This window comes from Carcharhinus amblyrhynchos, chromosome 33 (genome assembly GCF_965287045.1).
Source record: "Carcharhinus amblyrhynchos chromosome 33, sCarAmb.v2.hapA, whole genome shotgun sequence".
Taxonomy (NCBI): domain Eukaryota; kingdom Metazoa; phylum Chordata; class Chondrichthyes; order Carcharhiniformes; family Carcharhinidae; genus Carcharhinus; species Carcharhinus amblyrhynchos.
This window is the reverse complement of record NC_137356.1, coordinates 10741681-10755606: the sequence shown is the minus strand read 5'-3', so window position 1 is coordinate 10755606 and position 13926 is coordinate 10741681. Positions and strand designations below refer to the sequence as shown.

The 13926-nt window shown below is 48.3% G+C and overlaps 1 protein-coding gene across 1 annotated transcript; it reads right to left on the bottom strand.

Annotated features, from left to right (window-relative positions):
• Positions 1–119: 119 nt before the first annotated feature.
• Positions 120–13222, bottom strand: LOC145361093 (G-protein-signaling modulator 2-like). The gene is made up of 4 exons (XM_080216676.1): positions 12764–13222; positions 6887–7022; positions 3941–4084; positions 120–523 (listed from the first exon to the last, which is right to left on the bottom strand). Exons 1-4 carry the CDS (start codon positions 12911–12913, stop codon positions 507–509), a joined length of 447 nt encoding a protein of 148 aa, XP_080072802.1. The 5' UTR covers positions 12914–13222; the 3' UTR covers positions 120–506.
• Between the last annotated feature and the right edge of the window lie 704 nt (positions 13223–13926).

Here is a 13926-nt window from a genome sequence, read left to right as displayed (position 1 = left end):
CAATGAGTTCAGTATCCGAACAGGCACCAGAGTGTGGCAACTCGGGGATTTTCACAGTAACTTCATTGCAGTGTTAATGTAAATCTTACTTGCAGCACTAATAAATAAACTTTAAGACGTAACATTTAGATATCTTTATTTATATTTTGTACCATGCTCTGTGAAAACATGGCCAGAACAACACATTCTGCCTTAAAGACAATGAATACATGGTGCCTGGTATTATCACAGGATGGGTCTAAGCATATCTGAAATAATTCTCAAAGAAGTTTGAGATGGTGCACTTTAACAAGAGGGGAGACCAGACTAACTCAGCTGAATGTGTGTCTCAGTTTACAGAACCATAACAGAGAGCAAAAATAAAAGAGGTTTGCCTTAAACAAGGAGTTTTCACAAAAAGGAATTAATATTTAAAGGAAATGATTCCACTTTATGGCTTTTCCTCAGCTGGGTTTGATGACAGCAGCATCTTCTTCAAGTCCGACTGCGGTCCGACCCCAACTTGTTTATTCAGCCTTGATCTCTGAAACAACAAAGAATTGAGTGATTGGTTCCGAAGACGCAACAGGCTAACTGGGGAAAGGTTAATGGGTGAGATTCTCCAGTCCCGCAGCCGCATGTTTCTTGCCGGCGCGAGGTGACACACTGTTTGCTAGCAGCGGGATTCTCCGAACCCATCACTATCAGTGGGAATTCCCATCAATGTCACCCCACCACAAGAAACTACAAAGGGTCGTCACCGTAGCCCAGTTCATCACGCAAACCAACCTCCCATCCATTGACTCTGTCTACACTTCCCGCTGCCTTGGAAAAGCAGCCAGCATAATTAAGGACCCCACACACCCCGGATGTTCTCTCTTCCACCTTCTTCCGTTGGGAAAAAGATACAAAAGTCTGAGGTCACGTACCAACCCACTCAAGAACAGCTTCTTCCCTGCTGCCATCAGACTTTTGAATGGACCTACCTTGCATTAAGTTGATCTTTCTCTACACCCTAGCTATAACTGTAACCCTACATTCTACACTCTCTTGTTTCCTTCTCATCATGGATCATAGAATCCCTACAGTGCGAGAAGGGGGCCATTTGGGCCATCGAGATTGCAAAGAGCACAGTCCCACACATGCTCTATCCCTATGTATTGACCCTAGCTAGTCCCCCTGACACTAAAGGGCAATTTAGTATGGCCAATCCACCAAACCCACACATCTTTGGAGCGTGGGAGGAAACCGGAGCACTGGGAAGAAAGCCACGCAGACACAGGAAGAACACGCAAGCTCCTCACAGTTAGTGACCCAAGCCGGGGATCGAACCCGGGTCCTTGACACTGTGAGGCAGCAGTGTTAACCACCATGCCACTGTGCCATCCCAAATTTATGAAACAAAATAAACATTTTCTATGTTCAAACATAGACGTTTGTCTATACATTCATACATTTTTATCTGGAAAATAAAAGCAAATTACTGCGGATGCTGGAATCTGAAACCAAAAGAGAAAATGCTGGAAAATCTCAGCAGGTCTGGCAGTGTCTATAAGGAGAGAAAAGAGTTGACATTTCGAGTGCAGATGAGCCTTTTAGCTTTGACAAAGGGTCATGTGGACTGGAAACTTCAGCTCTTTTTTCTCCTTACAGATGCTGCCAGACCTGCCGAAATTTTCCAGAATTGTCTCTTTTGTTTACCTATGAACATCGTTCTCTATGAACAGTATGCTTTGTATAACGCACAATAAACAATACTTGTCACTGTATACTAATACATCTGAGAATAATAAATCAAATCAAAGGTGTGGCCCCACCTTGGCGGGTAAACTGCGGGTAGAGGTGCGCTGTCGGCGGGACTGGAGAATCCCGCAGTGTGAACGGTCGGAGAATTCCGTCTGATGTATGTCATTTAGCGCTTATGTAGGTAAGGGGTACTGTGAACAGCATTATTCATAAGCGTAGCATTATTTTCTCTGCATTCCTGTTAATGATGCACTTATCAAAATCTTTGTAAGATAGTTTGGTTAATGTCTGATTAACAGGAGGAATGAAGGCTGCAGAGATGAGGAAGATAAGCATGGAAACAAGTGCTAAAGATAGCGACCTTTAGTTGTGGCTTAGCAGGAGGTATTTTTTATCTCTGAGCCCCAGTCACACTATCCCATACCAATGCAGTACTTGATGGAGTGCTGCACTGTCTTAGGTGCCAAAGTTTGAAGGAGAAGTTACACTGAAGTCCCATCTGCCCTCATGGGTGGTTGTTCTTGCTGGGGCAGCACAGTGGTTGGCACTGCTGCTTCACAGCGCCGGGACCCGGATTCCATTACGGCCTTGAGTCACTGTCTGTATGGGGTCTACACATTCTCCATTGTGTAAGTTTCCTCTGGGTGCTCCGGTTTCTTCCCATAGTCCAAATACATAGGATTGATGGATTGGCCATGCTAAATTGCCCCTTAGTGTCCCAATATGTGCGGGTTAGTTGGGTGATTGGCCATGCTAAATTGTCCCTTAGTGTCAGGGGCATTAGCAGGGTAAATAGGAGGGGTTACGGGGATAGGACCTGGGTGGGATTGCTGTTGGTGCAGGCTCGATGGGCTAGATTTCTGCCTGGGTTTCCTCCAGGTGCTCCGATTTCCTCCCACAGTCTGAAAGAGATGCTGGTTAGGGTGCATTGCCCGTGCTAAATTCTCCCTCAGTGTACCCGAACAGGTGCCAGTGTGTGATGATTGGGGGGAGTTTTCACAGTAACTTTGTTGCAGTGTTTGGGGTGGCACAGTGGTTAGTGCTGCTGCCCCACAGTGCTTGGGACCTCGGTTCGATTCCCAGTTTGGGTCACTGTCTGGGTGGGATTGTGTTCAGTGCAGACTCGATGGGCTGAAGGGCCTTTTTCTGCATTGTAAGATTCTATGATTCTCTGATTTATTAGTGTCATAAGTAGGTTTACATGAAGTTGCTGTTAAATTCCCCTAGTTGCCACACTCTGGTGCCTGTTCAGGTACACTGAGGGAGATTTTAACATAGTCAATGCACCCTAACCACCATGTCTTTCAGACTGTGAGAGGAAACCAGAGCACCTGGAGGAAACCACGCAGAAATGGGGAGAACATGCAGATTCCGCACAGACAGAGACCCAAGCTGGGAATCGAACCCGGGAACTGGAGCTGCAAGGCAGCAGTGCTAACCACTGTGTTGCCATGCCACCCCTAGAATCATCGAATCATAGAATCCGTTTGGCCCATCGAGTCTGCACTGACCACAATCCCATCCAGGCCCTATCCCCGTAATCCCACATATTTACCCGACTAATTGACCCAGTTTCAATTCCTGGCTTGGGTCACTGTCTGTGTGGAGTTTGCATGTTCTCCCCGTGTCTGCGTGGGTTTCCTCCGGGTGCTCTGGTTTCCTCCCACCGTCGAAGATGTGTGGCTTAGGCAGCTTAGCCATATTAAATTGTCCCTTAGTGTCCCTGGAGTTGACCTGACGGAGGGGCAGAGCCCCATAAGCTAGTGGCGTTTGCTACCAAATAAACCTGTTGGACTTTAACCTGGTGTTGTGAGACTTCTTACTGTGTTTACCCCAGTCCAACGCTGGCATCTCCACATCATTGTTAGAATGACAACTTTGTATTGGATGTAATGTGACCAATGCTAACAAGCTGTAAGGGTCAGCTGACCCAGTAAACCATGGAACCAATGACAGATTGATGTAATAGTCAGCTGACTCACTATAAATAAGAACCTGTTTGGAATTGTGGGGAGCTTGGATTGGCCCAGGGCAAGGCCTCAAGTTTGGAGTAATGAAGTTTCTTTATTAAATCCTTTCCTTGATTTATAAGTTGAAGTAAGCTTTGTTATATTTTTATTATCTGCATTTGAGGAGTGCCTTCCGAAGAAACATGGCTGAGTGCTAGCTCAGGCAGCGACAGATCCGGAAGGGAAATTGGGAAAGTGGTACTTGCCTTCATCAGCGGATGGTGTATAGCAGTCAGACATCTGGAGACCGGGTAAGTTGTTACAGGTTACACGTTGATCATCCAGTCGCTGCCCCTGCTTGTCAGCGAGCATGTCCAGGAGCTCATTAATGGGACGTTCACAGTTCGTCTCTGCCGGATAGAAACCGAGAAATTAGTTTGAGGTTCAGGACGCATCGATCAGCACACCAGAAGCTGAAAAAGGCAAGTTTTAAACATCTCTTATAGGGGACGCGACGTAGAAGGAGGCCATTTGGCCCATTCAGTTTTATTTTAACCTTACCCAGGCCCTATCCCCATAAACCGACGTATTTACCCCCACTAAACCCCCTAATCTACACATCTTTGCAAGTGTGCAATTTGTCCAATCATGGCCAATCCATGCAACCCACACATCTTTGGACACTAAGGGGCAAATTAGCATGGCTGATCCACCCAACCCGCACATCTGTGGACACAAAAGGGCAGTTTAGCATGGGCAATCTACCTAAACTGCACATCTTCGGACACTAAGGGCCAATTTAGCATGGCCAATCCACCTATCCTTGGACTGTGGGAGGAAATCAGAGCACCCAGATGAAATCCACGCAGACACAGGGAGAATGTGCAAACTCCACACAGACAGTAACTATAAATAAGAACCTGTTTGGAATTGTGGGGAGCTTGGATTGGCCCAGGGCAAGGCCTCAATGAAGTTTCTTTATTAAATCCTTTCCTTGATTTATAAGTTGAAGTAAGCTTTGTTATATTTTTATTATCTGCGTTTGAGGAGTGCCTTCCGAAGAAACATGGCTGAGTGCTAGCTCAGGCAGCGACAGATCCGGATGTGCGGGTTGGGTGGATCAGCCATGCTAAATCACTCCTTAATGACCAAAGATGTGCAGGTTGGGTGAATTGGCCATGCTAAATTGCACCTTACCAAAGATGTGTAGGTTAGGGGGTTTAGTGAGCCAAATACATTGGCTTATGGGGATAGGGCCTGGGTAAGATTAAAATAATCAGTGCAAACTCAATGGGCTCCTTCTGCACTGCATGGATTCTATGATTCTACATGTGACTCCAGACCCACAGCAGTGTGCTTGGCTCCATAATGGCCTAGCAAGCCACTCTGTTCGAGGGAAGTTAGGGATAGGAATGATCTCTCATTCCAGTCACACCCACATCCCATAAATGAATAGGATAAATCTCCCCTGATTGAGCCATAGAAGCATGGCTGTGATTTCCTACCAACACACCCCCACCACCCTTCCCTGTGATGGGATTTCCAGTGGCTAGAGGTGAACCACCATTGGCTATTGGCAGGATCTTCCGGCCCCATGAAGGCCATGGCGTGTTCCATGACTCACTGGCCAAGGAGGCCAACTGGCCAATCATGGGCCGCCTCTACCGACAGAAGACCTATCGCTGGGCAGACTGGCCAATCCCGGGCCAGGAACTGAATTCTGTTGACTGTCGCTCATGGAATTTGAGTTGGGGCTGGGATCACACTCACCATTGGCCTGGTGAGACAACTCACTGTGTTGAAGACATGTCAAATGAGGAAGAAAGCAATGAACAACTAGACCATCAAGACTTGTGCACTGTGGCAGTACAGTCAACACTTGCTCAGTGCGATAGGTTCAAGTTAACTCCAAATGAGTTGATGTTTATAGATAAGGTGGCCAAGAAGCACAGAAACTAGAAGCAGGATTCAGCCCTTCAAGCCAGCTCTGCCATTCATCTTGATAATGGCTGATGATCTAATTCAATATCCTTCCCCCCTATCCTTTGTTTCCTTTAGTCCCTAGAGCTTTAGAAACATAGGTGGCACAGTGGTTAGCATTGCAGCCTCACACCTCCAGGGACCCGGGTTCAATTCCGGCCTCGGGTCACTGTCTGTGTGGAATTTGTATGTTCTCCCTGTGTCTGCGTGGGTTACTTCCAGGTGCTCTGGTTTCCTCCCACAGTCCAAAGATGTGCAGGTTAGGCTGATTAGCCATGGTAAATTGCCCCTTAGTATCAGGGGGACTAGCAGGGTAAATATGTGGGGTTAAGCGGATAGGGCCTGGCTGTGATTGTGGTCGGTGCAGACCTGGTGGGCCGAATGGCCTCCTTCTGCACTGTAGGGATACTATGATAGAAACATGCTTGCCTTCATCAACTAGGGCATCGAGTATAAAAGTTGGTAACTAACGTTACAGCTGTAGTAACTTTAGTTAGGCTGCGTTTGGAATATTGCGTGCAGTTCTGCTCGCTGCACTGCCAGATGATGCTTTGGAGAGGGTGCAAAGAAGATTTACAGGATGTTGCCTGGACTGGAGGGTTTTAAATATGAGGAGAGGTTGGAGAAACTCGGATTGTTTTCACGGGAAAGATGGAGGCTGAGGGGCAACCTGATAGAGGTCTACAAAATTGAGAGGCATAGACAGGATGGATAGTCAGAGGCTATTTCCCAGGGTGGAAAGGTCAACGAGAGAGCCCAGGTTTGAGGTGAGAGGGGGGTAAGTTTTCTCACAGTGGTTGGTAAGACTGGACTTCTAACTCGCCCAAAAACAAAGGTGGAATTCTCTCCCAGTTTCACACTCATTTGACACCCTTTGAATATTTTTAAGACTGAGCACCATAGATTCTTGATTAACAAGGTGGGGGGGGGGGGGGGGGGGGGTAGGTGAAAAGCTATTGAGGGTCAAAGGCTATCAGGGGTGGGGTTGAGGTTACATGAGAATGTGGGGTTGAGGTTACAATCAGATTAGCCATGATCTTACTGAATGGGGGAGCAGGCTCGAGGGGCTGAATGGCCTCCTCCTGCTCCTGATGTGTATGTTTGCGTCATGTTCCTATGGTTCCATCAGCACTGCCTGGATTCAGTGTGTCCCCCCAGGTGTCAAACCCAGTTTGCCAGCTCTAGGGAATGCCACCCTCACTGTGCCAGTGCAGCACCTGCCCTGCACTTACTGCTTGCGTCAATGATTGTTCTCCTGGGTGTCTCATTTCGGCCAAGGTTGCATCGCTGGTCGTCCATTCGGTTTCTCTGAGCGTGGCTCACCATGTTGAAGAAGCCCTCGTTTTCCGCATCATTGGAATCGGATCCCTGCGGGAGACAGGAGAAGATAGCAGAAGTTGAGGATTCAGTGATAGATAGTACAGTAGGCCATTCAGCCCCTCCTTACATTGCAAGCAAGTCCCACCTGGGGGGGGGGGGGGGGGTGGCGGGGGGCGTGGAACAGGTCTCCAAGCACAATTGCGCCCTCTACTGGAAGATGCCTGTTATCAGGTAAACTTAGGCCCTACTCCCTCCCCCCCCCCTGCTGGCGGGAAACAAATATTGATCCCATCAAAGAACAAAGAAAATTACAGCACAGTAAAGGCCCTTCAGCCCTCTAAGCCTGCACTGACCATGCTGCCCAACTAAAACCCCCTATCCTTCCGAGGACTATATCCCCCCCCATTTCCATCTTCTTCATTTATTTATCAAGATGCCCCTTAAAAGCCACCATCATACCTGCTTCCGCTACTCCTCCGGCACTGAGCTCCAGGCACTCACCATCCTCTGTAAAAAAAATTTGCCTTGTACATCTCCTTTAAACCTTGCCCCTCGCATCTTAAACCAATGCCCCCCTAATAATTGACTCTTCCACCCTGGGAAAAAGCTTCTGACTATCCACTCTGTCCATGCCCCTCATAGTCTCGTAGACTTCTATCAGGTTGCCCCTCAATCTCCGTTACACCAGTGAGAACAAACTAAGTTTCTCCAATCTCTGCTCATAGCTAATGCCCTCCATACCAGGCAACATCCTGGTAGATCTTTTCTGTACCCTCTCCACATCCTTCTGGTAGTGTGGTGACCACTATATTCCAAGTGCGGCGAAATTAAGGTTCTATGAAGCTGCAACATGATATAACATGATTATAGATAGGTTAGGAGAGTGAGTCAAACTGTGGCAGATGGAGGTTAACATGGATAAGTGTGAGGTCATGCATCTTGGGTCTTGCAGTGTGGATTAGGACACATCCAATTGTCTTTTTGATGTTGTGATAGATCCAAAGCGAGAGGTTTGACCTTAGAAACATAGAAAATAGGAGCAGGAGGAGGCCATTCGGCCCTTCAAGCTTGCTCTACCATTCACTGTGATCATGGCTGATCATCCCACCTTCCCTCCCAATATCCTTTGATCCCCTTCACTCTGAGAGCGATATCTAACTGCTCCTTGGAACATACAAGGTGGAATTTTCCCATCCCATCCTCCATGGGATCCAGAACAGGCATGGTGCAGATTGTGCAAAGGTGGGATTTTCCACTCCCCCAGTGTTTTAGCCTCAACTACTTTCCGAAGTAGTGAATTCCACAGGCTGATCACTCTCTGGGTGAAGAAATTTCTCCTCATCTTTGTTTTAGAAGGTCGGTCCTGTATCCTCAGACTGTGACTGGTTCTGGACTCCCCTACCATCGGGAACATCCTTCCTGCACCTACCCTGTCTAATCCTGTGGGAATTTTATAGATTTCTTTTGAGATCCCTCATTCTTCTCAACTCCGGTGAATACAATCCCAACTGACCCAACAAAAGGGATAGGAGGAAGATCTTAGTTAAAGAGTGATAAATATTCAGAGAGGATTCTGGGGGTGAGGTGTAGGAAGGTGCAATTCTGGGTGGCACGGTGGCACAGTGGTTGGCACTGCTGCCTCACAGCACCAGAGACCCAGGTTTGATTCTTGGCTTGGGTCACTATCTGCACGTTCTCCATGTCTGCATGGGTTTTCTCCAGGTGCTCCGATTTCCTCCCACACTCCAAAGATGTGCTGGTTAGGTGGATTGGCCGTGCTAAATTGTCCCTTTCTGTTAGGGGAATTAGCAGGGTAAATATGTGGGATTATGGGGATAGGCCTGAGTTGGAATTGTTGTCAGTGTAGGCTCGATGGACTGAATGGACCCCTTCTGCTCTGCAAGGATCTATGATTCCTTTCTGAAGTTAAGTTTAGACTTTCAAAGTTTATTTATTAGTGTCACAAGCCAGCTTACATTAACATTGCAATGAAGTTACAGTGAAAATCTCATAGTCACCACACTCTGGCGCCTGTTCCTATACACTGAGGGAGAATTTAGCATGGCCAATGCACCCTAACCAGCACGATATTCGGACTGCGGAAGGAAACAGGAGATCCAGAGAAAACCCACGCAGACACAGGGAGAATGTGCAAACTCCACACAGACAGTGACCCAAGCCTGGAATCGAACTCAAGTCCATGGTGCTGTGAGGCAGTGGTGTGAACCACTGTGCCACCGTGCACAGTGGGAACTAGAATGGTGTCAAATGGGCCGAAGGGCCTTGTCACTGTTTTATGACCTGCTCATGGTATTTAGTGATTCGAATTATCCACCTCCTGTCCTTCCTGGCACCTCACCCAACTGGCTCTCCAATATTTGGATGGAAATGTCTCTTCATTAAGAGCATCAAGCCATACTAAGCTCTCACATTTTGATATTGAGTTATTAATCCTGATTAAAGCCAATGGAGATTTAAGCGATAATTAGGCCAGTGTGAAATCTGGGGCTGGAGTTGCACTGGCAACTGCGTCACCATGTCTGCCGTCACTGTGTGTATCCATAAGGGATTCTGAAAGCTTTGAGAAATCTGCCGGTCAAGTTTTGAGCGAAATATAAGCTGTATTTGCTGGGTGTACTTGCTGTGTGGTTCATGTCTGAAGAATAACCAGCTGTGTGAGATACCAGGAATGGGAGGACATGCACGCAGTGGTTAGCCTAGAAACCCTACAGTGCAGAAGGAGGCCATTTGGCCCATCCAGTCTGCACCAACCACAATCCCACCCAGGCCTGATCAACATAATCCCATGCATTTACCTGATAGTACCTCTGACACTAAAGGGTAATTTATTTAGTGTGGCCAGTCCCCCTAACCTGCACGGCTTTGGACTGTGGGAAGAAACTGGAGCACCCGGAGGCAACCCATGCAGACGCGGAGAGAATGTGCAAACTCCACACAGACAGTGATCCAAGCTGGGAATCGAACCTGGGTCCCTGGCGCTGAGAGGCAGCAGTGCTAACCACCGTGCCACCAAAAGAGCAGCCAGAAGCTGCAGAAGGAGTTTCGTGGATTGAACCATTATATAGGGTGACCACTCCTGGGTTACTGGGTGAACAGACGGACGGCACAGTGGTTAGCACTGCGGCCTTGCCAAGGATCCGGGTTCAATTCTGGCCTCGGGTCACTGTCTGTGTGGAGTTTGCACGTTCCCCCTGTGTCTGTGTGGGTTTCCAACTACACTCCAAAGATGTCCGGGTTAGATGGATTGGCCATGCTAAATTGCCTCTTAGTGTCCAAAGATCTGCAGGTTAGGGGGATTAACTGTGTTGAATCGCCTCTTAGTATCCAAAGATGTACAGGTTTGGTGGGTCAGATATACTAAATTGCCCCTTAGTGTCCAAAGAAGTGCAGGTTAGGTGGATTGGCCATGCTAAATTCATCTTAGTGCCAGGGAGATTATCAGGTAAATGCCTGGGGTTATGGAGATAGGGCCTGGGTGGGATTGCTGTCTGTGCAGACTCTGGGCTGAATGGTCTCCTTCTGAGCATTCTAAGGTTCTACTTTGTACAGGTTTGGCCTGGTTACTGAAGGAGAGGTATACGGTTACCGCAGAGGCAGTGAATCAAAAGCTGACTTGATGCAGAATGAGGAAATTGAGCTGTGAGGAGAGATTGGGTGGAACAAGTCGACATTCCCTGCCATTCAGGCAAGGTTGAGACCATCTTAACGAAATGTAAAGAAGGATTTCGGCAGATGCTGATGAGAGGCTGCTTTCAAACGGCTGGAAGAGGCTGGCACTTACCAGCGAGGGGCGGGAAGAGTTGGTCACAGATTCAGGACAAGGGGCTGATCATTTGGAACTGAGATCAGGAGAACTTTACTGGCCCAAAGAATCGGCGAAACCGTGCTACCGTTCATGCCGACGAGATCTGACAGTCCATTCGACGGCGCACCCCCAGCCACAGGTTTCACAGAATCCCTGCAGTGCAGAATGAGGCCATTCGGCCCATCGGGTCTGCACCGACCACAATCCCACCCAGGTCCTGTTACCATAACCCCACACATTTACCCTACAAATCCCCCTGACACTAAGGGGCAATATAGCATGGCCAAATCCACCTAACCAGCACATCTTTGGACTCTGAGGGAAACTGGAGCACCTGGAAGAAACCCACGCAGACACGGGGAGAATGTGCAAACCCCACACAGACAGTGACCCGAGCTGAGAATCGAACCCAGGTCCCTGGCGCTGTGAAGCAGCAGTGCTAACCACTGTGCCACCGTGCCATCCGGAGAGGAAAGGTGCGGTCAAATCTCTTTGCCTTTGACAAGGTATTTGTGAGAGGTTTTTGCATAAGGTCAAATTTCACAGGATCCAGGTAGCCAAATGGACACAAAGTTGGCTTGACGACAGAAGACAGATGGTTGTGGAGGGTTGTTTTTCAAACTGGAGGCCTGTGACCAGCGGTGTGCCTCAGGGATCGGTGCTGAGTCCACTATTATTTGTCATTTATGTTAATGATTTGGATGAGAATGTAGGAGGCATGAAAAAAGCTGTCTGAAGTAGTAGTAGAGGCGGGTACAATTTTGTCTTTTAAAAAGCACTTAGACAGTTACATGTGTAAGATGGGTATAGAGGGATATAGGCTAAATGTGGGCAATTGGAACTAGCTTAGGGGGTCTAAAAAAGGGTTGGCGTGGACAAGTTGGGCCGAAGGACCTGTTTCAAGCTGTAAACCTCTGAGACTCTCTGACTCTATCCCAATGACAGCAGTGGGACCGTGACACCCTACTGACAGCTAGTGCGTGCCCCTCTCCTGCCGCTGCAAACCAGCCCTTAGAGAGAGAGGAAAATCCTGCCTAGTGTGAATCTTTGGAACGCTTTACCCCCCCAAGGGGTGCTCATTGACTACAATCAGGAATTGAGATCCATCAGTTTTTAGGTGCTGAGGAACGTGAGTGAGAGTGGGAAAGAGGAGCTGGCGTAAAACATCAGCCTCTTATGAATGGCAGAGTGGGTTCGATGGGCTAGCAGACCTAGTGCTGAGTTAGACAGAGAAAGGAGTGATACAGATTAGGGTTAGCACTGCTGCCTCACAGCGCCAGGGACCCAGGTTTGATTCCCAGCTTGGGTCACTGTCTGTGTGGAGTTTGCATGTTCTCCCCGTGTCTGTGTGGGTTTCCTCCGGGTGCTCTGGTTTTCTAACACACTCCAAAGATGTGCTGGTTAGGGGGATTGGACATGAAAAATTGCCCCTTAGTTTTCTAAGATGTGTAGGTTGGGGTGGGGATCAGAGGGGTAAATAGGTGGGGTTGCAGGGGTAGGGCCTGGGTGGGATTATTGTCAGTACAGACTCGATGGGCTGAATGGCCTGCATCTGCACTGTGGGGATTCTATGAAGTCAGGTGCCCTTTTGGATCATAAAAGTAGACATGAATGTGCGTAACAAGTGCAAAAAAACTCATTGGCGCTATCAAGTTCATTGGAACTGTCAAGAGAATTGGTAGGGTGAATATGTTGGGTTATAGGAACCCAGGTTCAATTCCAGCCTCGGGACATTGTGGAGTTTGTACATTCTCCCCATATCTGTGTGGCTTTCCTCCCACACTCCAAAGATGGCCATACTAAATTGACCCGAGTGTCAGGGACACTAGCTAGGGTAAATACATGGGTTTACGGGGATAGGGGCTGGGTGCGATTATTGACAGTGCAGACTCAATGGGCTGAATGGCCTCCTTCTGTACCTGTAGGGATTCGATGATTCTACGATACAGATTGGCACACTTACCGATTCACTGTCAATGGCACCAGAACGATCCTGAATCATTTCCTCCTTCCAGCTGGACCCACTGCCTGACCGCTCCCTGTTGAGCACGTTCTCATTCTTCACGGGTGAGCTGTCCTGGAGCACCTGGCCACAGGAACCGTGATGGCTCATTTTTGTGGGAGGGTCGGGCCACAGATTGCCAAGGTGATGCCTCTTCAGACTGACCAGAGGTGTTGGGGGGGCGGGTGGGAGATGGTGGGGACACGAGTGTCCTCTTCAATTCTTCAACAGCAGAGCTACTCAGTCAATCGTCATGTTTGGGGGGGCGATCTCATTCACCTCCTGCTCACCACTGCCCCAGTACAGAAGTGCAACCTGCAACAACTAGGCACACCAGTGTCTCAGAGGCATACAGACCTTCGACAGAAGCTGATGACAAGCCCAGTTCAATGCACAAAGCCCACTCCTGCGCAGGTTTATAAATCCTCCAATCCTCTCCAGGCAATGCTGTAGCCTACATTCACCTACGGAATCCTTGGTCAACACCCAACGTGTTTAATCCAAAGGCAGCTTATCTCCAACGCACAATTGATCAGCTAGAAAGTGATTAACTCTTTCAGAGGCGCAACAAACAGCTAGAGCAGCACAGTGGTTAGAACCACTGCCTCACAACGCCAGGGACATGGGTTCGATTTGCGGTTTGGGTCACTGTCTGTGTGGAGTTTGCATGTTCCTCCTGTGTCTGCATGGGTTTCCTCCAGGTGCTCCGGTTTCCTCTCACAGTCTAAAAATAAGAACATAACATAAGAACATGAGAAATAGGAGCAGGAGTAGGCCATCTAGCCCCTCAAGCCTGCCCCGCCATTCAATAAGATCATGGCTGATCTGAAGTGGATCAGTTCCACTTACCCGCCTGCTCCCCACAACCCTTAATTCCCTTATCGATCAGAAATCTATCTACCCGTGACTTAAACACATTCAACGAGGTAGCCTCCACCACTTCAATGGGCAGAGAATTCCATAGATTCACTACCCTCTGAGAGAAGAAGTTCCTCCTCAACTCTGTTCTAAACTGCACTCCCCCCCCCCCCCCAACTTATTTTGAGGCTGTGCCCTCTAGTTCTGGTTTCCTTTCTAAGTGGAAAGAATCTCTCTACCTCTACCCTATCTAGCCCCTTCATTAT